General features: G+C 41.5%; 1 protein-coding gene across 1 annotated transcript in view; it reads left to right on the top strand.

The window, feature by feature from the left end:
- PDE6D (phosphodiesterase 6D) overlaps window positions 1-24,832 on the top strand; it is a 55,106-nt gene extending 30,274 nt beyond the window's left edge. The window contains exons 2-5 of the mRNA XM_061388268.1: window positions 20,335-20,423; window positions 20,957-21,082; window positions 22,030-22,135; window positions 24,250-24,832. Of these exons, the coding sequence (XP_061244252.1) occupies window positions 20,335-20,423; window positions 20,957-21,082; window positions 22,030-22,135; window positions 24,250-24,331 (403 nt within the window). The 3' untranslated portion in view covers window positions 24,332-24,832. The remainder of the gene's footprint in view (window positions 1-20,334; window positions 20,424-20,956; window positions 21,083-22,029; window positions 22,136-24,249) is intronic.
- Window positions 24,833-26,438: the final 1,606 nt, after the last annotated feature.

Below are 26,438 nucleotides of genomic sequence, written 5' to 3'. Positions count from 1 at the left end.
CACAAAACTATTAAATAATGGTGCCGTGATTATCACCGGGGCTGTGAGACTCCACTCTTGTGCTTTAAGCATATTGTATACTCGTGGGAGAAGAGGGGATGAAACTGAATGTGAAAAAATGCTAGACCATGGAGAAGTAAAAAGGAAAGGGTCTTTTGAGTGTGAAATCAGACTTAGGAAAAACATAAAAAAGGCTTTGGGGGGATGGTGGCACATACAAGGACAGGTCTGTGATGGAACCAGTTTGGCTGGAGCAGGTGTTTTTGAAGGGAACCGGAGACTGCTCGTGGTGTGTCTATGCTTGACCCAGTGACAGTAGAAAGCTCTGAGAGGTTTATGAGCAGGGAGGAGACAAGATCCAAGTGATATTTTAGAAACAATAGTCTGCCAGTAGTGTGCAGATTGGATAGAGGGGAAAAAAGGTGAAACTGCATTTTAATGGAAGAAAATAGCAGAACTTGGTGACTGACTGGAAAGGAAGGTCAAGAGAGGTCAGGAAGGTCAATGCCCAAAGAAACAAAGCCCTTTGGGCAAGTTTAGTACCAAAATAATTTTGTCAAAAGTTGGAAACCTTGAGAACAGGCTATAAATGACTCCATAAACTTCCTGTACCCTCCCAAAGCGCAGGCTCCTCCAGGCACCAGTCCATTCTGGTGGTCTCACCCTCTTGCCTTTTACTCCACCCAATTCTCCCCAACACCACCCCATCAGAAAACCCTTTTCTGCTCTAAACACGGTCTCCTCCCTCCAGGAGCACTTCCTGGAGCCCTCCCCTTCCCTGAAACCTGGTCCTCCCTCAAGGAGGCACCTCTCCCTCGGGGTCCCAGGGAGGCAGCTCTTTCTCTCTCTCCTCCTGTGAGGGCCAGGCTGGGCTGGGGGAGTGTGACAGGTGAAAACTTGCATTTCCTGCATGTTTTTGCCTACTGTTCTTTTGAGCCATTTTGTCTTTTTCTCATGTAAGTGCTCCTTCTGTGGTAAAGACATTGTCCCTTTGCCTGTCATATTTTTCTAGTTTTTCATTTGACTTAACTTTGTTTATGATGATTTTGAGGTATAAAGTGTTCTATGGTTTGACTTTTGAGATACTTCATAAATTAAGTAATAGAGATACATTCTTCTTGTAAAAACTTAAAACAGTTTGAAAAACCTAGTCTGTTTCAATCTCTGTCCCCAGAGCACTCTGTCTAGTGCTCTCCCCCTCCTGCTGAAACCACTTGGGTTTTATTCTGGAATTTGTACACACTTTATTCTTTTATGTTTTTTTTTTTCTTTTGCATTTCTTTTTAGAGAGGCATTCTTTATCCTTAGGTTACATATTCATCTGTATTTTCTTTATATGTAATTATTGAGGTCAATTGCAGTGTATTATAGTAAACAATATGAGATAATTAACCATTTTTCTTCAATAATTTGGAATTTAGCATATGGTATAGAACGAAGCAGGGCTTCCCTGGTGGCTCAGACAGTAAATTTGCCTGCAATACAGGAGACCCGGGTTCGATCCTTGGGTTGAGAAGGTCTGCTGGAGAAGGAAATGGCAACCCACTCCAGTATTATTGCCTGGGAAATCCCATGGACAGAGGAACCTGGTGGACTACAGTCCATGGGGTTGCAAAGAGTCAGACACGACTGAGCATGCTCATAGAGTCTTAAATGTCTTAGAAACTAATACTAGTGTAATATACACATGGGTGTCTATTTTTTAATTTTCAAATTCCATTTTGGAATAATTTTAGGCCACAAGAAGTTGTGAAAATAGAAAGTGAGTCTTCATGTACCTTTTATCTAATGTCCCTCAATGATAACATCTTACATAGCTATACTACATTATCAAAACCGGGAAAGGGACATTGGTACAGTACTATTAACCACTGTTTTTCCTGGGTCACATACCTTCTAGGATTACCCTGAGAGTCCACTTGGTGAATAACCATGCAAAACAGTCATGGAAGTAGCTGCTTTTCAGCTATCTTATTTACAGTCAGACTCCACAGTGTGTATTAAAAGAAATAAGAAGTGGAGTAAAGAAACCGAGGATATCAAGGAAGCTAGTGGACATTCTGGTCAAAGCCAGCTCTACACAATTTCCTTTTTTTCCTTCCTCTGACAGACTTTTCCATGTTCCCCAAGTAGCCAACCAAACATTTCATAGAATAGCAGATTTCTTGTCCTGTTTGGTAACAATACATCTTTCTTCAGCTTTACCCTGTTTCCAGGAGAGGAGCCAGGAGTCAGGTTTGTCAGGGCAGCAGAGGGAATCCATAACCTCTGCTGTTGTTACAAGTTAGAAGCAAACCCTGTTGCCCTCCCCTGTGGCTGAGACAAAGGAAAATAATGTGACAAGGGCGAATTGACAGCGGCCACCTCTGCCAGCAAACGCTAGAACAGCCGAGAATTTCAGGTTACCTTGGTTGAGTAAACTTAGGGCTGCCCCGGACGTTGTTTCTCATGCAGATAATTTGGTCTTGGCACTTGCTTGAGGTCATATTGAAAGAAAATGAAAGTATTGGTCACTTAGTCATGTATGATTCTTTGCAACCCCATGAACTGTAGCCCACCAGGCTCCTCTGTCCCTGGGATTCTCCAGGCCAGAATACTGGAGTGAGTTGCCATTCCCTTCTCCAGGAGATCTTCCCAACCCAGGGACAGAACCCAGGTCTCCCACACTGCAGGCAGAGTCTTTACCATCTGAGCCACCAGGGAAGCCAAGCATAAGCTTATTATAAGGTGCCATTGATGTGATAATGATGCACTTCAGGTTCTTAGGCTTAGGGGGAAAAAAGGAAAAAAAATGTCACTTTATGAAGACATCAAAGATATCTTTTTCTACGAGAGAGGCCTTGTGTGGTAGGGAAAGATACATTACAGTGATGTGACAAATTAAGTTCTGGCTTTTTAGGGGGTTCAGATCTGAAATATGATTGTATCTAACTGGGGTATAATCTTCAGAAGCTGTTAACTAACATGACTGGCATTTTTTCCTATCACAATAAAGACTTACCATGGATGTGCCCTGCCTGAAGAAATCACAGTAAACAGAAATTTGCTTTTAGAGATTTGCTAGTTAATCTCAAATTAGGGCTTTAAACATTAATTTACAGAAAATTTTCTCCATTTATGAGATAACTTATTTGGTACTTTTAAAACTCCTGCAGAGCAATTTAAACCATGTAATTTACCAAAAAAACAAAACCAAAACCCAAACAAAAACCACGCTTCATTTTTACACAACTGTTCTAAACTGCTAACATTAAATTCACCTGCATAAAAAAGCAGGGGCACTCTCCCCCTCTCACTCCCTCTCTCCCATTTTTCTCTCCCCCTTCTCCCCGCTCCTTCCCTCCTTCCCCCTCTTCATATCAATCTATATCTTTGTCTCTCTTCTCTCCCTCTTTTCTCTCTCAATCTCTCTCTCCTGTTACACGAAGGAATATCACAGGATCTTAAATATGGTACCTCATTCTAGTTAAATGTGTGCATTCAAATGACCAACAGGCAGACATTTATTTTTACAAACTAGCAAATCTCTAAAAATAGTATGAAAATATAAAAAATACTCTTCTATTTATAATAATAATAGTCCATTTAAAAATGATCCCTTTGTCTTCCGTCAAATTTCAAGCTAATAAAGCTAGTGATTTTTGTTTTCTCTGGCATAGTTTAGGAATGTGCCCCTGTTTTGATTTTGGTAGCATCTGTAAGAGACTACATTTTCGAAAGTTTATAATTCTAAACTATAATTAAAATGGAAGAAAAGGATTATGTCTAGAAATTGATTAGGATTCCAAGTCCGGAGTAAACAAGAACTGTACAATAACTTTAAGATACCTGTTAATAGTGAAGTGAAAGTCACTCAGATGGAATTCTCCAGGCCAGAATACTGGAGTGGGTAGCCTTTCCCTTCTCCAGGGTATGTTCCCAACCTAGGGATCAAACCCAGGTCTCCTGCATTGCAGGTGGATTCTTCACCAGCTGAGCCACCAGGGAAGAATATGTGTCATGAAAAAAAGTACAAAGTAGAATAAGAATAAAATACTAATTAAGAAATTAGTCCCTTTTAAAGCCTTAATTCAGGCATTATCCTAAAAGAAAAATCCTTTCTAAGAAAACATACTCTATGAAAACTAATGTTGACTGTCCTTATACAGAGTACCCTAGACTTAATAATTTGGAAGCAAAATCTTGTTCATTCTACTTAGCCCTATTACCCCACCCCACCCCCCCATTTTTTTTTTTTTTTTGCTAATTACTTTTGGCACACTGGAAAGTTACTGATTGATGTGATGCAAAAGCCACGATAGCCAAAGATTTCCATTTTTTGCTATCAACTCAATGAGTGGGAATACCTCTGCCCTCAGTAAGTACATAAACCAAATTAGGGAAAATTTGTAACTAGTACACAAAACAGCTGCTAAAAGCCTGTGAATGTTCAGAATAAAAGGAATAATGAGGAGCAAGTACTAGAAAATCAGACAGAGGAAGACAAAAATAAGCATTCAGGAGAGCCATTTGGCAAGCAGAGGCTCATTTTTAAATCTTGATTCGTTCAGAGATGGTGGATTATAGTGTCTGTCTTAGCCAGGAGATACACACATGTAACGCGATTATTCTGCCCCTCTTTTTAAAGTAGCCTGCACACCACTGCCATTATGAAGCCAGTGACTCCAGAACTGACCAGGGCAGAAGCTGCTGCAAAGGTTAATCTGATCAAATTCAATAGATCCTCCTGGAATCCTCTCTATCCGCAGAAGTTACCATATATTAGAGCAGTGAGGGAGCCGGGGCCAAGTCTTCACTACTGAGAAAAGCTTCCAGAGAAAGAAATTCAGGTGACCTAGGGTATGAAAAATTAGGCCTCTTCTTTGGTGAAGAATTAGGAAGTGATTCTTATTGAAGTTATTTGTGCTTTTGTTTTTAAATAATATACAGATTAAAATGTTTTCAAATAGTATAAAAGGTTATACAGTGAAAACTAAAACTTTTGCAGTTTAAAAGCTGAACTGTGTTTTCTTTAAAAAAATCAGATGGAGGAATACATTATGTATTAAAAGAAAAGCCTCTAGAAGATCTAAATGGGAGGGATAAGACAATGACAGAAGAAATGAGGATTTCTGGCAGTTTGCAGTTTTGGTCAGAGAAGGAAGAGACTTATTTAAAGGCTTCTGGATTTTTCATCATATCACACCTTTCCCAATCCTACATTATAAAAAAGATCCCCATATTTCCCTTTGTATTTTTCTCCTTCCTTCCTTCCTTTCTTTTTTAACTTTGATCTGTCTGAAGTACATTTTAATAGAAGGAGTAAAGTAGAGATTTAATTTTTTCTGTATGACCACCCTTTTGTCCTAACACTATTTATTCAATAGTCCCATCTTTTTTTGCCACTGATTTTAAATGTTTCTGTTAATACATTCAGTTCAGTTCAGTCACTCAGTCATGTCCGACTCTTTGTGACCCCATGGACTGTAGCACGCCAGGCTTCCCTGTCCATCACCAACTCTTGGAGTTTGTGCAAACTCATGTCCATCAAGTCAGTGATGCCATCCAACCATTTCATCCTTTGTTGTCCCCTTCTCCTCCTGCCTTCAGTCTTTCCCAACATCAGGGTCTTTTCAAATGAGTCAGCTCTTTGTATCAGGTGGCCAAAGTATTGGAGTTTCAGCTTCAACATCAGTCCTTCCAATGAATATTCTGAACTGATTTCCTTTAGGATGGCCTGGTTGGATCTCCTTGCAGTCCAAGGGACTCTCAAGAGTCTTCTCCAACACCACAGTTTAAAAGCATCAATTCTTTGGCGCTCAGCTGTCTTTATAGTCCAACTCTCACATCCAAACATGACTAATGGAAAAACCATAGTTTTGACTAAACAAACCTTTGTTGGCAAAGTAATGTCTCTGCTTTTTAATATGCTGTCTAGGTTTATCATAGCTTTTCTTCCAAGGAGCAAGCATCTTTTAATATTATGGCCGCAGTCACCATCTGCAGTGATTTTGGAGCCCCCCATAATAAAGTCTGTCACTGTTTCCATTGTTTCCCCATCTATTTGCCATGAAGTGATGGGACCAGATGCCATGATCTTCATTTTCTGAATGTTGAGTTTTAAGCCAACCTTTTCACTCTCTTTCACTTTTATCAAGAGGTTCTTTAGTTCTTCTTCACTTTCTGCCCTAAGTGTGGTGTCATCTGCATATCTGGGATTATTGATATTTCTCCCGCCAATCTTGATTCCAGCTTGTGCTTCATCCAGCCCAGCATTTCTCATGATGTACTCAGCATATAAGTTAAATAAACAGGGCGACAGTATATAGCCTTGACATACTCCTTTCCCAATTTGGAACCAGTCTGTTCCATGTCCAGTTCTAACTGTTGCTTCTTGACCTGCATACAGATTTCTCAGGAGGCAGGTCAGGTGGTCTGGTATTCCCATCTCTTTAAGAATTTTCCCATCTCTTTAAAAATACTCTTTAAGAATTTTAATATGTACTGAATTCCATGTGATTTTTTTCTCTTCCATTGATCTGTCTAGTCATATTCAACACTATTTTAGTTGTTATAACTTTATAAGTTTTAATATCTGTAAGGATATATTTCTTGTTACTTTTTTCTTGTTATTCTTCAGGATTTTACTGATGATTCTCGTACTTTCCATATGAATTTTAAGATCAGTTTTCGGGTTTTTAAAAAATCCTATAGTTTACATTTATCTGAATTGCATTAAATTTATGGATGAATCTATGGCATTAATTTTTTCCATCCAAAATTAGGGTATGCTTTTCCATTTATTTAATATTTCTTTTGTGTCCCTCAGTAGCATTTAGAGTTTTTTTCTGATAGAGCTTGAGCCGAGCAGCCTTACTTTTATTGTTATTTACAGTAACTTTTCTTTTGATTCTTTTCAGTTTTCCAGATAAATAACCATATCACTGGCACATAATGATTATTTTATTTTCTCTTTTCCAATTTTTATATTTCCTATTTCTTTCTCTTATAATTGTGTTGTCTAGTACCTCCAGAATACAGTAAATAATAGTGGTGCTAGAAGATGTCTCTGCCCTACTTATGACTTTAAAGGGAATGTTTCTAGTGTTTACCCAGTAAGTGTGAATCATAGCTTGTTTTACATAAATATCTTTATTTCTCCTTACTCAGCTTTTTTTGGGGGAATGAGGTAAAGTAGAAAAGGATAGCTTTATTGCTTTGCCAAGCAAAGGGAGCCACAGTGGGCTGATAGCCTCAAAGTAAGTGTCCCTTACTTAACGTTTCTTTCTTTTTTTTTCAAAAGGGAAATAATCTTTAATTTGTAAATCTCTTACATGAGTCGAGAATAAAAAAGAACCAACAGTTTCTAAAAGTGAAATAGATAATATTGGAATATTTAAAGTTTACTGAGTGGAACTTTTTTTTTTAAGTGGAGTATAGTTGATTTGCTTACTGAGTGGAACTTCTTTTTTTTTTTTTTTAAGTGGAGTATAGTTGATTTGCAATGTTGTAGTAGTTTCTGCTGTACAGCAAAGTGAATCAGTTACATATAGTCATATAGCCATTCCTTTTTATTTTTTTATTTTAGGTTTGTTTTTTTTTTTGCCACATCTCACAGCTTTTGGGATCTCGGTTCCCCAATCAGGAATTGAACCCGGGCCACAGCTGGGCAAGCCTGGAATCCTAACCACTAGGCAATGAGAAAACTCCCTCTCCACTCTTTTTTAGATTCTCTTCTCATGTAGGCCATTACAGAGTACTGAGTATAGAGTTCCCTGTGCTATACAATAGGTCCTTACTAGTTGTGTATTTTATATATAGCAGTGTGTGTGTGTCAACCTGGGTCTCCTGATTTATCCCTCCACCCCCCTCTTTTCCCGCTTGTTAACCATAAGTTTGTTTTCTGCACTTGTGACTCTGTTTTGTAAATAAGTACATTTATACTCCACATTTCTTGACTCATTCTCTCCCCTGAATACAAAATATTTCTTTTCATCCATTGTTAAAAACTTGTATTTGTTCTTCCGTTGCCTAATAGTCATCCTTAATTGCATCATCCAAAGACAGTAAAACTCAGGATGTGGACGAATAAGCTAAAAATAAGGGAAACCTGAATTAATGGTTGAAAGAATTAAAAGCTCTGTTCTACCTGTGAATCAGTTTCCTGAGCAATCAGCTTCACCTAGAGTAGAAGCCAGTGACTGAAACTGGAATTGCCATTGGCTTGAGCAGTTTGGTGTATCAAGTTTGTGTGTGTGCTCAGTCTTGTCTGACTCTTTGTGACCCCCATGGACTGTGGCCCCCCAGGCTCCTCTGTCCATGCAGTTTTCCGGGCAAGAATACTGGAGCAGGTTATCATTTCCTACTCCAGGGGTTCTTCCCGACCCAGAGACTGAACCCACATCTCTTGTGTCTCCTGCATTGGCATGTGGATTCTTTATCATGGTGCCTTCTGGGAAGCCCTGTATCAAGTTTATCAGTTTATAAACCATTTTTATAGGTATTTCATATAATCCTGCAGTAACCTTAAGGGTTAAAGTATTATCAGTAGTTGACAAACTAAAACTTGGGCAGGATAAATGACTTAATCTAAGATCACACAAATATTATATGGTAGAAATTGGACTCTCATCCAGGTGTTCTGCTCCAAACCAATTTTGTTTTCCTCTGTCTCAGCTTTTCCTTGTTACTGTATACTAATATACCCTGTGGTGTCTGTCTTCCCCTCTACAATCCAAATGAATCCCTGAGACTTAACAGGTGAACATCTTAAATATTTTTTTTAAATATTTACTTACTTGTATTATTTATTTGGCTGAGCCAAGTCTTAGCTGAGGCATGCAAACTCTTAGTTGCAGCGTGTGGGATCTAGTCCTTGACCAGGGATGGAACACAGGCCCTCTTCATTGAGACAGCTGAGTCTTAGCCACTGGACCACCAAGGAAATCCCGTCTTAAATATTTTTAAACAAATTGCTTAGTGTTGAAATATTTTCATGTAGATAGATCATTTAGGTATCAGAGCACAGTTATTTGATAATAAAACCAACTGAACTGATATAAATAAATAATTTGATTTTAAAATAAATAGGAAAAAAGACAAATCTCCATTGCAGAGTTCCAGATAATTCATCTAGTTATTCTTCCCACTGGGACATGGAGTATAACTCCCCACCCCTTAATTCATGCTGCATACAGTGACTTATTTCTAAGAGTACAATATGGAAAGAAGGGGAAATGATTGTGTACAATGGAGAAGGCTAACAAATACTACCTCAGCCAGGCAATTGAGGTCAGCATCAACAGTGATAAGTCATGTTGACATTATGTACCCTTGACATGATATGATGGAAATGGCCCTTTACTTCAGTGGTCTTCCTCCTCAAAACCCACAACTCCATTCTAATCATAAGAAAAAACATCAGACAAACCCCAGTTGATGGACATCCAGGAAATACCTAACCAGTTCTCAACACTGTCAAGGTCACCAAAAACAAGGAAGGTCTGAGAAATTCTCACAGCCAAGAAGAGTTTCAAGGGACTTCCCTGGTAGTCCAGTGGTTAAGACTCGGTGTTCCCAATGCAGGGGACACCAGTTCAATCCCTGGATGGGGAACTAAGATCCTGCATGCTACATAGTGGCACAACCAAAATAAATAAATAAAAGTTATTGTTTAAAAAAAAAGAACTTCAGGAGACACGACAACTAAATGTAATGTGGATTCCTGAATGGGATCCTGGGACAGAAAAAGGACATTGCATAAAAACTAAGGAAATCTGAAGAAACTATGAAGTGAAGTGAAAGTCGCTCAGTCATGTCTGACTCTGCGACCCCATGGACTATACGGTCTGTGGAATTCTCCAGGCCAGAATACTGGAGTGGGTAGCCTTTCCCTTCTCCAGTGAATCTTCCCAATCCAGGGATTGAACCCAGGACTTTAATTAATGTTAATGTATCAGTGTTGGTTCATAAGTTGCAGCAAACACAAGATGTTTATATAAAGGGAAACTGGTGTTGGGTATATGAGAACTCTACTATCTTACAGCTTTTCTGTAAGTCTAAAACTAAAATTTAAAGTTTATTTTTTTTTAAAAAGGGCTAGAATAGAATAACACTTGATAAGCCAATTCCCTTCTTGGTGAATTGCTGTGAATTGAAATCTTATGTATCTTCCATCCTTAGATTGGTATCAGGGTTGCAGTTAATATCATTAGAGAATTATCTCAGTATCATTGCAGATTATCCAGCTTGAGTATGAATTATCTTTAAGGAAGTGAGTAAATTTTTTGGTTTTAAGTAAAGAAAACCCACAAAATTATCAGAATAATGCCTAAATATATGGTGACCCTGAGTATAAGGCAATTTCTTATCTTTCCAATGAAAAAATATTTTAAAAAGGGATGTGGATGAAATATTTTTGCATACATATTTAAGATCATAATTTTAATAAAATAATATTAATTTAGAACTATTATTTCCCTCCACCTGTCACTTTTTTTTTTTTTAGTTCTACCAGTTTATTGCTACCAACACATCTCCCTCCACCCTGATACACACATGGTCAATCATGTAACCCCATGGACTGCAGCCCACCAGGCTCCTCTGTCCATGGACTTTTCCAGGCAAGAATACTGGAGTGGGTCACCTGTCACTTTTTATGAAACAACATTGCCTAGATTTTTTTCACATGTGACTTTGATGTCAGTCTTCGGCACACAGTAGGTTGTCAGTAAGCTTTTATTGAATGAATGATAGTTTGAAATCAGATATATGGGGAGCCCTGCGTCAGTCTGGGAGGATCCATTGAAGGTTTTTTACCAAGAGAGCAACACACAAAGGTGGAGGGGTATTTAGCCTTTTTTTCAGGGGAGATGAAGGTACCACAAATCCTCTGCTTCTGGGAAGCCAGCTGTGGCCAGGTGTTGGCCTTGGGGCAAGAAGAAACCTTGACCCAGGAGTCAGGCAGATCTGATTTTAGAAACTGCTGGAAACTGAGTGGTCCCAGGTGTCTTTGAGGAGGTGGCACTGAAGCCAGGACCTGAGGGTGTGAAGAGTCAGGACAAAAGCAGGGAGAAGAGACTGTGTGAGCAGAACATAGCAACTGGGGGACCCTGGAAACTACACAAAGGACTTTTTTTTTTCCTAAGTGCAAAGGAAAAAATGGGGATTGACATCTGATTTACAGTTCTAAAAAACCACTTCCATCTGTGAGAATGGGTTTGAGGAGGAGGCAAGAATGGAAACAGAACTTCCCTGGTGGTCCAGTGGTTAAGAATCTGCCTGCCAGTGCAGGGGACACGGGTTCAATCCCTGATCTGGGAAGATTCCACATGTTCTGGGGCACCTAAGCCCATGTGCCACAGCTGCTGAAGCCCTTGCACCTAGAGCCTGTGCTGTGCAACAAGAGAAACCACTGCAATGAAAAGCCCGAGCACCACAATGAAGAGTAGTTCCCATTCACCGCAAGTAAAGAAAGCCCACACAAAGCAATGAAGACTCTGTGTGGCAAAAAATAAATTTATAAAAAGGAGACTAGAAGCAAGGAGGCCAGGTTGGAAATGATAAGCAATAATAGTGATAATAATAATAGCTAACACATGGCTAACTAAATGCCCAGGCACTTTTTAAGCTCTTGTATGAACCAACTCACTTAAGTGTACCTCCCAGTAAGCAACTCTTTCATTCTTGAAAATACCACAGTTGTTTTTTTTTTTTTTTAATATAGTTGCTGGACAATATTAGATAAGTTGCAGATGTATAATATATTGTAATTCACAATTTTTAAAGGTTATACTCCATTTATGAAAGTGTTAGTTGCTGACTCGTGTCCAGCTCTTTGCAACCAACCCCGTGGACGGTAGCCCACCAGGCTCCTCTGTCCATGGGATTCTCCAGGCAAGAATACTGGAGTGGTAGCCATTCCTGTCTCCAGGGGACCTTCTTGACCCAGGTCTCCTGCATTGCAGGCAGGTTCTTTACCATCTGAGCCACCAGGGAAGCTATACTCCATTTATAGTTACTATAAAATATGGCTGTATTCCCCATGTTGTTCAATATATCCTTGTAGCTTATTTTATAGCTAATAGTTTGTACTTCCTCTTCATGTACTCCTGTATTGCCCCTCAACATACCCTCTCGCCACTGGTAACCACAGTTTGGATAATAAATTCCAGAAAACTATGAATCAGCCAATTCAGAGGGGCTTAATGGTTGGATTGCTGTTTCCTTCTCCACCCATCAATTTCAAACCATTCTGTGAAAGTCATTAACCAAAACGCTCTATGGTGCAATATTAAAGTAGAAAAAACTAGAACTGACCTCTCAACTTGCCGAACCTCTTCCTCTCTGTTCCCTTCTGTCCTCACCCTATCTCTTGGTTCTGAGTTTATATGGGCTTTTTTTTTCCTTCTTTAGCTCTCTCCCTCGAGTCCCTTTTCCTGTTCTTGTGTGTTCTGTGTTTCTTTCCTCTTTCCCCTCTTTGCCTTCCTCATTCCCTCTCTATTACCTTGCCTTGCCTTAATGTCCCTCATTTTTCCCTCCCTTAACTGGCCAGTGAGATACTGGCATGTCCAGTGAGTCTGTTCTGTTCAGCATATTAATGTTGTTAATACAATGTATATTATATATACAGTATAATAATGAATGTTCATCTTATTCAGTAATCAAAAATTAATGTTTACTATTTCCATTTAAAACTAATTAAGACCCACAAGATTCAATGTACTCTTCCAAAATGCTTCTATAGATGATTGTTATGAAGTATTTTAAGTCTTTGTATCCCAGTTCCTGAACTGACATCTCTAGGAGAAATTTACCTAGTACCCTGTTCATGTCCAGTATTCTTGCCTGGAGAATCCCATGGACAGAGGAGCCTGGCAGGCTACAGTCCACGGGATCGCAGGAGTTGGACACGACCTAGCAACTAAACCACTACCACAACCACTCATCTAACTGGTTTCTTCCAACCCCCACACGCTCCCTTCCCACTCCACTACCACCTCTGCACCTCCACTGCCTTCTGTACCTCAGGACTGTCCCCAGCTCCTACATTGGACTGCATCTAATTCATACCAGACCATGTCTGTTCTTTAAAACATCAGAGGACTTATGCAACTGTCACGTTGAACCAAACGTCTCATTCTTCCATAGTTTCTCTTAGTTTATTTCCTCTGTTAACTTTCGTAAAGCCTGATACATTACAAACTATTGCTTTTGTTCTGAAGCTTCTTTTTAATATGCTTTTATTTTACATGTGAGAGTGCATCTCCTTTTGGGTGCCTGGTTCCAAATATAGAGGTACCAGGGACAACCCCTCTTCCCCAGCAGAGGCTTCCCTTAGTAAAGGAGTGTTCCTCTGTGCTCATCTCATATATAAATCACCAGGGAGCTTTTAAATGAGAAAAGACCTGGCTGACCCAGAAGGTGGTATTTATAAATAGTCCTCCAGCCCCCGCTCCTTAAAGCTTGTCCACCTAATCCTCTTCTGTCAAGATAGGAAGTGACTTGAACTTTGAGCCTTAAAACTCACATTCTTTTTTCTTTTAAAAATCTCGTTGGCAAAAAGCTGTTAAAAAATGTTTTCAGCCAGATGATGATCGGTCATAAGAGCTTATCTTTCATTTCCAACATTTTTAGGCAAATATGCTTCTTCTTTTGTGGACCAGCTTTTCTCATTGTTATTATTTTAAGACACTTTCCTCAATCATTTTTATTTCTTTTTACTGATAGGGTATCATGGATTTGTATTTTTATGATTTAGAAAGCTGTTCCCAAATGACTCCACAGGAGATGTGGATTCGATCCCTGGGTCAAGACAGTCCCCTGGAGGAGGAAATGGCAACCCACTCCAGTATTCTTGCCTGGGGAATCCCATGGACAGAGGAGCCTGGTGGGCTATAGTCAATGGGGTCGCAAAGAGTCAGACATGACTTAGTGTCTGACTAACAACAACAACAAAAATGACTGCATCTCTATAATGAGCTAAGAGCCTTTCTTTTCACCCCTAAAATCACAGAACTTGGAGGGTCTCTAAGTAACCTTCACCCCAGTATCTCTGAATGGAGCTCTGTTTGTATTTCTCTGATTTTGTGTTGTATGTGTGGGTGTGTGTGTATGTATGTGCTCAATTGCTTAGTCTTGTTCGACTCTTTGCGACCCCTTGGACTGTGGCCCACCAGGCTGCTCTGTCCATGGGATTCCCCAGGCAAGAATAATGGAGCGGGTTGCCATTTCCTCCTCCAGAGGATCTTCCCAACCCAGGAATCAAACCCATGTCTCCTGCATTGGCAGATGGATTCTTTACCTCTCTGCTACCTGGGAAGCTTTTTGTATTATTTATTGGGGCTAAAATGTCACAGGTTTAGGATTATGAAATGAACATATGATATAGACACTAGTAAATAATATTCCAGATTAGGGTACATACAGGAAATGCCTAATTGTTGAAGTGGCCGAAGATACTTTTTTTTTTTTTTTTACTATATTTTCCCCAATATTAATTAAGTCCTTAATCTGATTATTTATAAAGAGAAGAGATGTTTACATTAAGGAATTAAGCTATATGTTTTTAGCAGCCTCTCTGCCTTATAAAATGGAGGAAACAAATTCACTATCTACTAACTATCAGACAGAATAATTTAAGGCTATTTTCTTTTTATCCCCTGACAGATTGAAGAGTATGTCGTGGTCCCAGGCTTTTGTTTGCTGACCTGGGTCAGGGACAGTAATGCTTTTTCTAGAAGCTACTAGGTCTGATCCATCTGTTGCTTTGTGAGGAGAACTCCTTCCCCAAGGCTTTTCTTATAGTAGTTTTGCTAGAATGTCCTACTTGCATTGTGAGCCTGGAAATTTAGAAGTAATTTTAGTTCTCTTATTTAAGAAAGGCTGGTGTCCATTGTGGCTATATTAGTACATAAGAGACTATCTGCAGGAAAAGAATGAAAAGCATGTACACTGCAGGTTGAATGAGTACTGTCTTCTGAAAACCTTGGGCTTAAATGTCTAAGGCAGTTCTGTTTAGATCTGAGTTCAGCATGGACTTGCTAGAGCAGTAGTGCCTGTTTTATTTCTCCAGTTGGGGAAGCTTTCTCTTAATACACGGAGACTCTAGAATGGGTAAGTATATGTATGTTGTTGTTCAGTCGCAGATTTGTGTCCGACTCTTTGCAACCCCCATGAACACCAGGCTTCCCTGTCCTTCACTGTCTCACAGAGTTTGCTCAAACTCATGTCCATTGAGTCGGTGATGCCATCCAACCATCTCATCCTCTGTCACCCCCTTCTCCTCCTGCCCTTATTCTTTACCAGCATCAGGGTCTTTTCCAATGAGTCGGCTCTTCGTTTCAGCATCAGTCCTTCCAGTGAATACTCATGACTGATTTCCTTTAGGATGGACAGGTTGGATCTCCTTGCTGTCCAAGGGACTCTCAAGAGTCTTCTCCAGCACCACAATTTGAAAGCATCATTTCTTTGATACTCAGCCTTCTTTATGGTCCAACTTTTACATGTGTACATGAATACTGGAAAAACCATAGCTTTGACTCTATGGACCTTTGTTGGCAAAGTGATGTCTCTGCTTTTTAATATGCTATCTAGGTTTGTCATAGCTTTCCTTCCAAGGAGCAAACATCTTTTAATTCCGTGGCTGCAGTCACCATCCACAGTGATTTTGGAGCCCAAGAAAAGAAAATCTGTCACCGTTTACACTTTTTAGGATATGGCCTAAGCAAGTGTGGATACGTTTAACTTGCTTTTAGATTCAGTTGCTCAAATTAAAAAGTGGAATGTAGAAATATGAAAGAGGTGAGAAAACCATGTAGGTGCAACAGAGCAACTGTATCAAGAGATATAATGAGGTTGCAGGAGAATTTGTTAGGATTTCGCACACTGAGAGGAGAGGAGCACAACCAACACAACTTCAAAGCAGTGGTGGGTGCATGTCCAAGGACAGTGCCCAAGCAGGTCAAGGGCATGGGAGGTTTAGGTACCAATCACATTTGGGGCACACTACTGGATAACCCTTGGTTCTCTTTTGTGACCTTTTTTATATAGCAGCAAAACTTAGAGTCTCTCCAGAGGGTTAAATGTAGAACTAGTCCATACATAATGATGCTCATCAACTGTGTTGTTCAGAGTTCTGCACTGCAAACTACCCAACCCATGGAAAAGACTCTCAGAGGCTTTCTGCTGCTTCAGAACTGACTGGCAGTCAGAGGGACAAGGGACACACTTCAGGAAGCATCAGGTTGGCACAACCTGCTGCCCTACCCTGAGGAACTGCTGGCTTTTACTCAAATCTTTGTGTGACGACAGCTTCAGGGCCCCGGGTGTCCCAGCCTAGGTCATATGCTTGCCCCCAGCTGCACCGTGACTAGGAGAGAAGAAGCTGAATCCTAGTTGCTATAGTGCAAAGCACTCACTGCCTCCCACAGGGGAAAGGAGGCTGCAGGGTGCTGGTTGGGAAGAAGGTTTGGTTGCTAGACAGCCGGGGGTGGGGGGGGGAGACATATAAACTATCAACTGTATTTGTCTGGAGCTCAGTCTCTTTACAAATATTAACCATCTTTTTCAGGCTCAGCCATGCATGAAGAATATTAATTTTCTTTTCCTTTAATGCTTTGTTCATTGTTTGAACAATGAAAACTTGGGACTATCTTTTTTAAACTTAGTCTTTATTTTTATCAGAGTTGTATGTATACTTCACATAGAGTCATAGTTCTCCCTGGTTTCTAAAGACAAAGAGCATTTCATTGCTCACACTGCGATTTTCTACTCCCTGCTGCTGCTGCTAAGTCACTTCAGTCGTGTCCGACTCTGCGACCCCATAGACAGGAGCCCACCAGGCTTCCCCGTCCCTGGGATTGATTCTCCAGGCAAGAACTCCAGAAAACTATTTTCACTTCTTTCTAACTGATTTATTTGGTGTTTATCTTGATATTTCCAAATAGTGCACTGTGGTTATATCTTAATGTTTCCCTTTTAAACATTATTTATCGACTTTCCATGATGAAAATGAGTTTTTTTCTGTCTCAATACTTTACTCTTAGTCACACACACATTCTCTTCTTTTCCCATCCTCCCAGGATAATTGTGTTGAACCTATGATCTGTGTTTTTATCATCACTTTTTCAGCACTGCGATGAAGCTGTGTAGTATGCTGTGACTACTCTTTTCTCCAGTACTACATTTAATTTTTCCCTGATGCTAATAATTGTTTTTTTTAATTTGCTTAAATTTTCTATACTTCTCACTAATTTGACCCCCAAACCTCCCCTAATTGAATCAACCCTCTTTTCATATAAACACATCAGATATATGAATTTCATCTTTTTGTTTTTGTTGTTTTTAATTTCATCTTCTTAAACGTCTCCATGAGTGTTATGGCTTGCTCTTGTCTGGACCCTGAACCAGTCGCCCTCCAGGCCTGTTAAGGAGCTCTTGTCTTGGGGTCTCCTTCACCATCACTCTGAGGACCCCTTTGCTGTTTCTTGTTTTAGATCTCTTGCTTCCTGGATTCCATGTTATCCTCTTCCTTGGTCTTCCCTGTCATTTTGAAGGAGTGTGTTACTATTAGTTTCTTGAGAAAGTAAAGGTTTATTAGTTTTAGGAATCATTTCTTTAAGAATTTTAAAGGCACTGCTCCATTTTTTTCTGTCCTCCAGAGTCCCTGTTGAAAAGTCTTATGCATTCTGATTTTGACCTTTTCGGTAACAACTCATTTTCCTTCTGGAAGCTTGTCTTTTAACCTTGATGTTCTGCAAGTTCACAGTGATGCGATTCAGGCCCTTGCTGGACCTTTTCAATCTGGGACGTTTTCTTGAATTCATTTTTTTGATGACTTCCTCTCCTTGTTTTTTTCTCTTCTTTCTCAAAGTTATATTAGCTAGATGTTGGGCCTCTTGTACTGGCGTCCAGTTTTTGTATCTTTACTCTCATTTTCTATCCTTTTGCCTTTTTTTCTTTCTAAAAGTATCTCTCAACTTTGTCTTTCATCCCAGGGGACTGGGGCAGTCCCAGGGGCAGGGTCCCAGTTCTCACAGCTTATTGTCCCTGACCTGACAATAGGAGGGAACAGCAGAGGTCATTTTGGTGTTGGAAGCTGACTTCTTTGGAATGCAGCCTTCGGTTAAGCTCTTCATGTGTTCAGCTCGATGGCTAACTTCCATCTCTGTCTATGTTGTACTCCTTCATGTTGACTCAAAGAGATGCCACCTGAGACAGTCATCTGTAAATGCTGGAGATGTGGGGTCACTGTTTCTGTGTCTCTGTCTTGGGAATGGGCTGTTTACTGTTAAAGTGATGTTTGTGAAGCCATTGCCTTGAGGCCCAGAATAACCAGTCATGTTAAAGTAGACCAGGGATGAGGTGCTTGAAGTTCAGGTTCGGGATGTTTCAGACTGAGGCACCTGTGAACATTCAGTCATTTTATGTGTTCCAAATGTATTTTTATGTGTCACATGTATGTACATATATGCATGTATCTCTCAGGAAGTAGGGAACTGGAAATGAGGGTATTATATAACCTCAAAATGGTGGTAAAGAACCTACCTGCCAATGCAGGAGATGCGGGAGATGTGCTTTTGATCCCTGGGTTGGGAGGAAGGCAGGGGGAACCCACTCCAGTATTCTTGCCTGGAGAATTCCATGGACAAAGGAGGCTGTCAGGCTAAGATCCATAGGGTGGCAAAGAGTTGACCGTGACTGAAGTGACTTAGCATGCACGCAGGCTAAAAATTAGGTAAGAGACATTTGCCTACTTGCAATGAATTGTAATAGAAATGTGATCTTCCCACGTCATTGGGAAACTTGTTTTCTGCTCAGGCCCTCAGAGAATCGTAGATCGTTGGGGTGAGGACTAAGTGAGTCCCCATTGGGTTTTTCTACATAGCAAACAGATGGTATGGCAAGCTTGACGCCTCTCCCCTCTTGCTGCCTAGGCTAGGCTTGTCCTGAGAACATCCCCCAGCAGTTTGATATCATCCCCGTGACCTTTGGGTGTCCTGTGCCCAGCTTGAGGAGGCCAAGGTCTACTCAGCAGCTCTTCCTGCTCCCAGGTTAATGGACTTGATAGATCCCTTGTCCCTGCCTTCCCACTTCTCCTGCAGGAAACAACAGCTAGGAAATTTGTAAGTGTAAAGACTGCTGAGCCCATGTGACCTCCTTAGGCTCCCTGCTGGTCTCTGCCTGCCAGCCTCCCAGATTGATATCTCAGCTTTGACTTTAATGGTCTCAATGGCACCCCACTCCAGTACTCTCGCCTGGAAAATCCATGGACGGAGGAGCCTGGTGGGCTGCAGTCCATGGGGTCGCTAAGAGTCGGACATGACTGAGCAATTTCACTTTCACTTTTCACGTTCATGCGTTGGAGGAAGAAATGGCAACCCACTCCAGTGTTCTTGCCTGGAGAATTCCAGGGACAGAGGAGCCTGGTAGGAGGCCGTCTATGGGGTCGCACAGAGTCGGACACGACTGAAGCGACTTAGCAGCAGCAGCAGCAGGCTAGGGGAACAGCCTAACCCAGACAGCCCATTGGCTTCCTTTGCAGCAGCTACTTAACTCGGACAGAGCCGAGGGGACTCCCTTTTGCCTGTGGCTATGATGTCCTTCACGGGCCAGGCTCCAGCAAGGAGGACAGACAAATTCCAATCTCAGACCCTGGCTTTCCTGAGATTGAGGCCCGGGGCTTACCATTTGGAATACAAAGTGAAGGGTTTTTTGTACCATTTTTTAAAAATATAAACTTGATAATTTTATTGCCAATTTAAAAATAAATGACTTTATATTGATTGTGAAGGGGTAAGAAGGCTACTTGAGGAAACTCTTTGGCAGTAGTTAGGACTCTATGCTTTCACTGCTGGGCCCAAGTTCAATCCCTAGTCAGGGAACTAAAATCCTAGAAGCTAAGTGGCACAGCCAAAAAAAAGCATTGCTTGAAAGGTCTGGATTTGTTAGTAACGCTTGTGGACAGTGATTTTCACTGTAGGGCTATCTCCATGAGTCATGTCCTGGGATTTTTCTCATACCTATTTCTTCAGGTCTTTTTATCTCAGCTGGTCAGTTTCTGTTGGAAAATTTAAAATTTTGCACTGTTCATTTTCTACCTCTTTCTTGCAATTGCTAGACGTGTACCATCTGTGAGCTCTCATGTTGCAGATAAAAATATCTCCCCTGGGTCTCTGCATCTTCCTTTAGATGTCTTCTGCACTCTCTTCCACATTTATATTTGCTTTCTTGGCACTTAGCAGTCAGGCCAGCTTGCTGAGAAGTAAACAGGAGTCAATAGGAGCACATTTGAGACACCTGGAGGACGAAGTAGGCGGCTTTAGGGTCTTCTTTTTCCTTAATATACTTGATCAGAAATTGGATGAACCTTCGGGATGCTGAGACAGGGAAGATACTTTGGCAAGGAACAGAAGACCTGTCAGTCCCTGGCGTGGAGCACGAAGGTACTTTCCACCCTTTTCTGCACAGGGCTGACGACGCAGAGCAGGCCTGGGGAGTCAGGGAGCTGAGTTGACACAGCACCACCAGTGGACAGGCCTCTACAGGCACAGCACGTCCATCCACGTGATGCTGAGATTTCTAGTGCCTTCTCCTACTTCCCAAAACCAACTCTGTGCTGAAATTTTAGCATTAAAACATACCCAAAGATATAAAGTAAGATCTTGATTTTTTATCATCCTGAAATAAAAGAAAAACCAAGGGGTTAAAACCGACAGGACAGACTAGAAAGAAGGCTCCCATTCAGCCTCCTTCCTGATAAGAGGGGCTGGGTAAGGCCTTTCGGTGCACTAAATCTGGTGTTCCTTGAAGATCTTTCAGTCAGATGCATTGGACCAGTTTGGGACCTCTGCCTTTAATCAAAAAGTATAACTCTGTTACCGAGGCATTCTCTGAGATTTAGCATAGATAAGATATGCTCTAAATCATCTCTAAGAAGCTCCCAGAAATGGTTTCAGTATTTCTTTTTCTTTACCAGCCCGTGTTCCCAAGAAAATCCTCAAATGCAAGGCAGTGTCTCGAGAACTGAACTTCTCTTCAGCAGAGCAAATGGAAAAATTCCGCCTGGAACAAAAAGTCTACTTCAAAGGGCAATGTCTGGAAGGTATTCTGCTGCCTACATGCCTCGTATCTGGGCTTAGGGTGACAGGGGCAGAAGTCAAGACTCAGGGAACTAAAGCCCTGCTTTGATAACATCCATTTTGCAACTCAGCTTGGGTAGGGTTCCTACACCCTGGGAGATTGGGAGCTTGGGCAAAAAGCAGAAACAAAGCTGGCAACTGTGAGGGGCTCTGAGCCCAGTGAGAGGATTACCGACCCTGGAGGGCCTGGGGGTGGTGCTGGCTTTTCACTGATGTGGTCACGAGGAAGCTGCTGGTTAGGCCCTGGTACAGTGCTCTCCATACTGCCACATACAGATTCCACTGGCAAGGGCACCCTGCAGTGAGTTTTCTTCACCATGTGTAAGAGTATAAAAGTGCACTCTGTGTCTTAGATCTGAAGTAACAAGTGAAAAGGCCTGTTCTGTGCCTCTGTGTATAATTTACATCTAGCCTACTTATAAGAAAATGCTGCTGGTCCTAGTGCTTTAGATCTCAGAGCATAGGAGCAGACCTCTGGTGTGGTTCAGGGGGCTTCCATGTCCTTTCTTGTGGCCTCTGGCCTGGGAGGTTTCTGATGGCTTCATTGGTGGTTCCTGGGGTAGGAAATGGCAACCCACTCCAGTACTCTTGCCTGGAAAATCCCATGGATGGAGGAGCCTGGTAGGCTGCAGTCCATGGGGTCGCTAAGAGTCGGGCACGACTGAGCGACTTCACTTTCACTTTCATGCATTGGAGAAGGAAATAGCAACCCGCTCCAGTGTTCTTGCCTGGAGAATCCCAGGGACGGTGGAGCCTGATGGGCTGCCATCTATGGAGTCGAAAAGAGTCAGATACAACTGAAGCAACTTAGCAGCAGGGGTAGGAAAAGGCTTGCTCAAAAGGATAGGGACACAGAGCCCCGAGACTCTGCCCAGGGCTCCAGCTCACCCACTTTTCCTTCTTCCTTCAGAATGGTTCTTCGAGTTTGGCTTTGTGATCCCTAACTCAACAAACACCTGGCAGTCCCTGATAGAGGCCGCGCCCGAGTCCCAGATGATGCCAGCCAGCGTGCTAACGTGAGTGATCGGGCCGCAGGGACGGTGGAGGTGTCCTGAAGCAGCAAGTCCAGGCACATGGGACGCATGGTTCCGTTCAGCAGGCAGGCAACCTAGGTTGAGAACAGGGGTAAGAGTATCCAGGGTATCCAAGGTTACAGCTTACTGGCTTCAGTCACGTGAAAAGACAGTATGATAGAGTGGAAAGAATTAAAAACTTCAGACTAGACCTTTAGACTAAATTCCTGATTAACCCTGACTAGTGAGGGCAATGGCACCCCACTCCAGTACTCTTGCCTGGAGAATCCCACGGACGGAGGGACCTGGTGGGCTATAGTCCATGGGGTCACTAAGGGTCGGACGCAACTGAGCGACTTCACTTTCACTTTTCACTTTCATGCACTGGAGAAGGAAATGGCAACCCACTCCAATGTTCTTGCCTGGAGAATCCCAGGGACAGTGGGGCCTGGTGCGCTGCCGTCTATGGGGTCGCACAGAGTCGGACACGACTGAAGCAACTTAGCAGGAGAAGCAGCAGCAGCAGTGTAACCTTGGCTAGGTAGAGTAAGGATAAAATGAGATCGTATGGAAGAAAACTAGCACATAACATAAATTAAATCTATGCTAATTTGCTCCCTTTCCTGACTATCAAACTCCTGATACTCTGTACTTCATTTGACCCTCAGCAGAATCTGGAAAAGTCCTAATTCTGTTTTAGAGGATAATGTTTGATTGTAGTTTTTCAGAGACTCACTTACCATTTTTATAAATTTGCTTCCTGCTCAAAGAATAGTTTGTCCTTTGTCCCCCAAATCAGTCAGTCACTGCCCACCTACCATTTTCTCTTGGGAAAAGATTTTAGTCTTTTAAAGGTTTTAGAAGTATTGCCTGGTAGCAAATCATGTACACAGATAGATAATTGTGTGATATTGGATCACCTCTTTAAACAGGTCCTTTATGAAAACCACATTGAATTTGTAAATAGAGGTTTTTTTATTTTATATCTTGGATAGATTTTTATTTACATAATAGTATAAACTATAAAATACTATAACTATATAATAGTATAAACTAAAATAATATAAATTTATATTTAATCAGTCAGTCAGATTTTGAGTTCCTTATTTACCCATTTTTTTATAATTAATTACCAGCAAAAATGCATCTGGTAGATATTAACTACCCTGGGAAAGTACAGTGTCATAAGTAGATGGGCATTTTTTAGATTTTGTTAACCCTTACTTGACTTCTTGGCCAGGCCTGATTTCTTTCAGGTGCTAACACCAGCAAGTCTATGATAATATATTCAGGTTATTTAAGTTGTCTTACTTTTTAGAACCCCAGAATAGCACCACTCTTGCTTTTAACTCAGTTCAAGAGGAGTTTGATTTGGAAACACTGACATACCCACCAAGAAGAATGAAATTGTACACTGCGTACAATACAGGTGTATCGTTTGGGGTTATTGAGCCGTAAGCCACAGAAACTGACTCTGGCTTATAGGACAGAGTTGAAAGGGTAGGGCTCAGACCTGAGCAGTCAGAGGATGCAGGTGGCAGGAATCATGGATTCCTCAAGGAGCAGCCATGGGAAGGATTTTGCTCAGAGGAGAGATTCTGATTGGTTCAAATTATATCCTGTGCCTGCCTTTTTGTCAGTCAAGGGAGGGGCCACTTGACTGACCATGGACTGGAGATAGGGGTTCCCCCAAGAGAAGAACAGAGTGTTGTTACCCAAAGTGAGGAGAAAGATGCAGGACAGGCCAACCCACAGCTTCCACCAGAGTGAGTTTTATAAGAAAAGATACCACCCCTGCGGTCTCAGGTTTTCATGTGAATCAGAAAGTCGTATTTATAGGCACCTCTGCATGCAGAGCACTCAGAGGGCCTTGGGTGTACTGTGGGTTAAGACATGCTCCCTCTTATAATTTCTAAACTTGAAGAAGATGAACCTCATCACATAAATTAAAAGGTCATGTGAGATGTCTAATCCCATGTGATCTTAATATCCCCAAGCCAAGGTTATATAGGTGAGTGCATGTCCACGGGCCCAGTAGACCTAGATTGAAACTACTTTGTGGAAATGAAATCTGTTGCTAACACGCTCACTCTTCTGCCCTCTCTTCTGACTTACAGTGGAAATGTTATCATAGAGACAAAGTTTTTTGATGACGATCTTCTCGTAAGCACATCCAGAGTGAGGCTTTTCTACGTTTGAGAGAAGAATGTGTGTGCATTTCAAGAATTCATTTTTTTAGGGGGATGGAGGAAACTGTTTACTTTTTTCCTCTACACCTTTGATTTTTGGCACTTTCACCCCTGATTCCTTCTACGGCAAAACCCACCTGCAGCCACCAGGGGACCAGCTCTGTGTAGGTAACCAGATGGCTTTTTTCTCTCAAGCCACCATCTTCCGTTGACCAGAGTATAAACTCCCAGTCCCAGACCAGGGCAGAGGGCATGCCTCGACTCCTTCCTGGAGTAGCTCCAGGGACAGACACACACCACGAGCTGTTCCCATCACCCTCCCTGCCTCCTCCTTGGGCCCTGCAGGCAACACATCTTCTTTTGGCCCCTGGTTTTGGAAAACTTCATGTTCCTGACCCACATTTAGTTTTTTCCTACTGTTTCTATTTCATACATTCATACATTTAACTTGTAAAATAGACTGATATTATTATTATTACATAATTAATTAAAACATGTTAATTAAAATATTCCTACGTCTTTAGCATGACACTTCTTTCATTTCTCCTTTTTTTGGAATGTGAACCTGGCTCCATGATGGGAAGAAAGACATTTATCAGACTGTAGGATCACAGCTCTGTTTTGCTCCAGAGAGAACTGATAGATCTTGCAGTTCCTGAGTGCTTCAGTCACTGCTTTCCAAGAACGTACAACACACTTGAGCAAGACCCATGACCTTGACATTTGTCTTTTAGATGTGGTATTTAGTGGCTGTCTTCAACATACATGTGCCCTCCATTTGTCTATTGTTTTTAACTTTTCCCCTTATTTTATAATGTGCATTTGTTCAAGAGGTTTCCAGAGAGGTTGGAGGTCCTAAGTTGGTCGAGTAAGGACTCTTACCTTCCTAAACGAGACACTAGAAGTTACAAAATGAAAAAAAGGTCTCCCTAAACTCACCTGGAGAACAGTGATGAGGAAGTACCTGGATGAGGAGGGATACTGGGAGACGTTGAAAACCGCAATCAGAGGGAGCCCGTGTAGGGGAGCAGAAGTTATATTTGCAGTGCTTTTAAGTATGACAATGGAAAGAAAACTAAAATGGGTTCTTCTGGAGACTTCCTTGGTGGTTCAGGGGTTAAGCATCTGCCTTGCAATGTAAGGGACTCAGGTTTGATCCCTGATTGGGAGCTAAGATCCCACATGCTAAGCAGGGTGGCCAAAAGAGTTTAAAAAAAAAAACCACACACACACAGAGAACAAGAAAGGGTTCTTTTTTATGAACTTACCTGTGAACTATCAGTAGCCTTCACTGTCCTTTATAAAATACCAGCAATGAAAAGTCTTCTGGTTCTGGGACTACCCTGGAGGCCCAGGGATTAAGACCTCATCTTCCAATGTACATGCCTTCTCACATGCCTCACTACCAAGAAAACAAACTTAAAAGAGAAGCAATATTGTAACAAATTCAATAAAGGACTTCAAAAAATGGTCCACATCCAAAAAAAAAATTTTTTAAGCAAATTTTTCTGGTTCCTAAAGTAGTAAGGTCTGAGGCCAGAGGAGGGAAAATACACTGAGTGGGCCCTCTTGGTGGAGCCCCTGCTCCTAGATCCCTGCTCTCCTTCCATCTGTTACTGCAAAGGGCCTGTTTGCATCTGTGGGTGGGAGAAGCAGAACATTTTTAGTACTGTATCTCCATCTTTCAGTGATGACTCCATTCTTAGATCTGTTATCTTCAAAACCTAATTTTTAAATACCAAAGGTTGAATTAAAAAAAAAAAAGATAAAAGTGAGTCAAGCTTTTCTTTTACTTTCCAAAAATGCCTTGTCTTTTCTCAGCATCAACCTGTCTCTTTCCTTTTTCCTGGACTGAGTCTTCTCCCCAGAATCCCCCCGGGGAAGGCTCTTGGGCCTGGACACATCCTGATGGAGAAAAGACTTCCCAAGGGGCTTCTCCACCTGCTTAGACTTCCTTCACTGCCCTGCCCCACTCACCCACCCAGCTAGCACTGCTTTGCTAGCTGCTCTGAGAAAAACAAAAAGAACCATGGCCCAGTCCTTCTTAGAAGCTTGCCATCTCTCCAAGGTACATGTGCTCAGGAAATATTGAACATGTGCAAAGAACTGATGCTTTT

The sequence above is a fragment of the Bos javanicus genome, chromosome 2 (genome assembly GCF_032452875.1).
Source record: "Bos javanicus breed banteng chromosome 2, ARS-OSU_banteng_1.0, whole genome shotgun sequence".
Classification (NCBI taxonomy): domain Eukaryota; kingdom Metazoa; phylum Chordata; class Mammalia; order Artiodactyla; family Bovidae; genus Bos; species Bos javanicus.
Note: the sequence above shows the minus strand (reverse complement) of the source record. Positions and strands in the feature narration are given on the sequence as shown.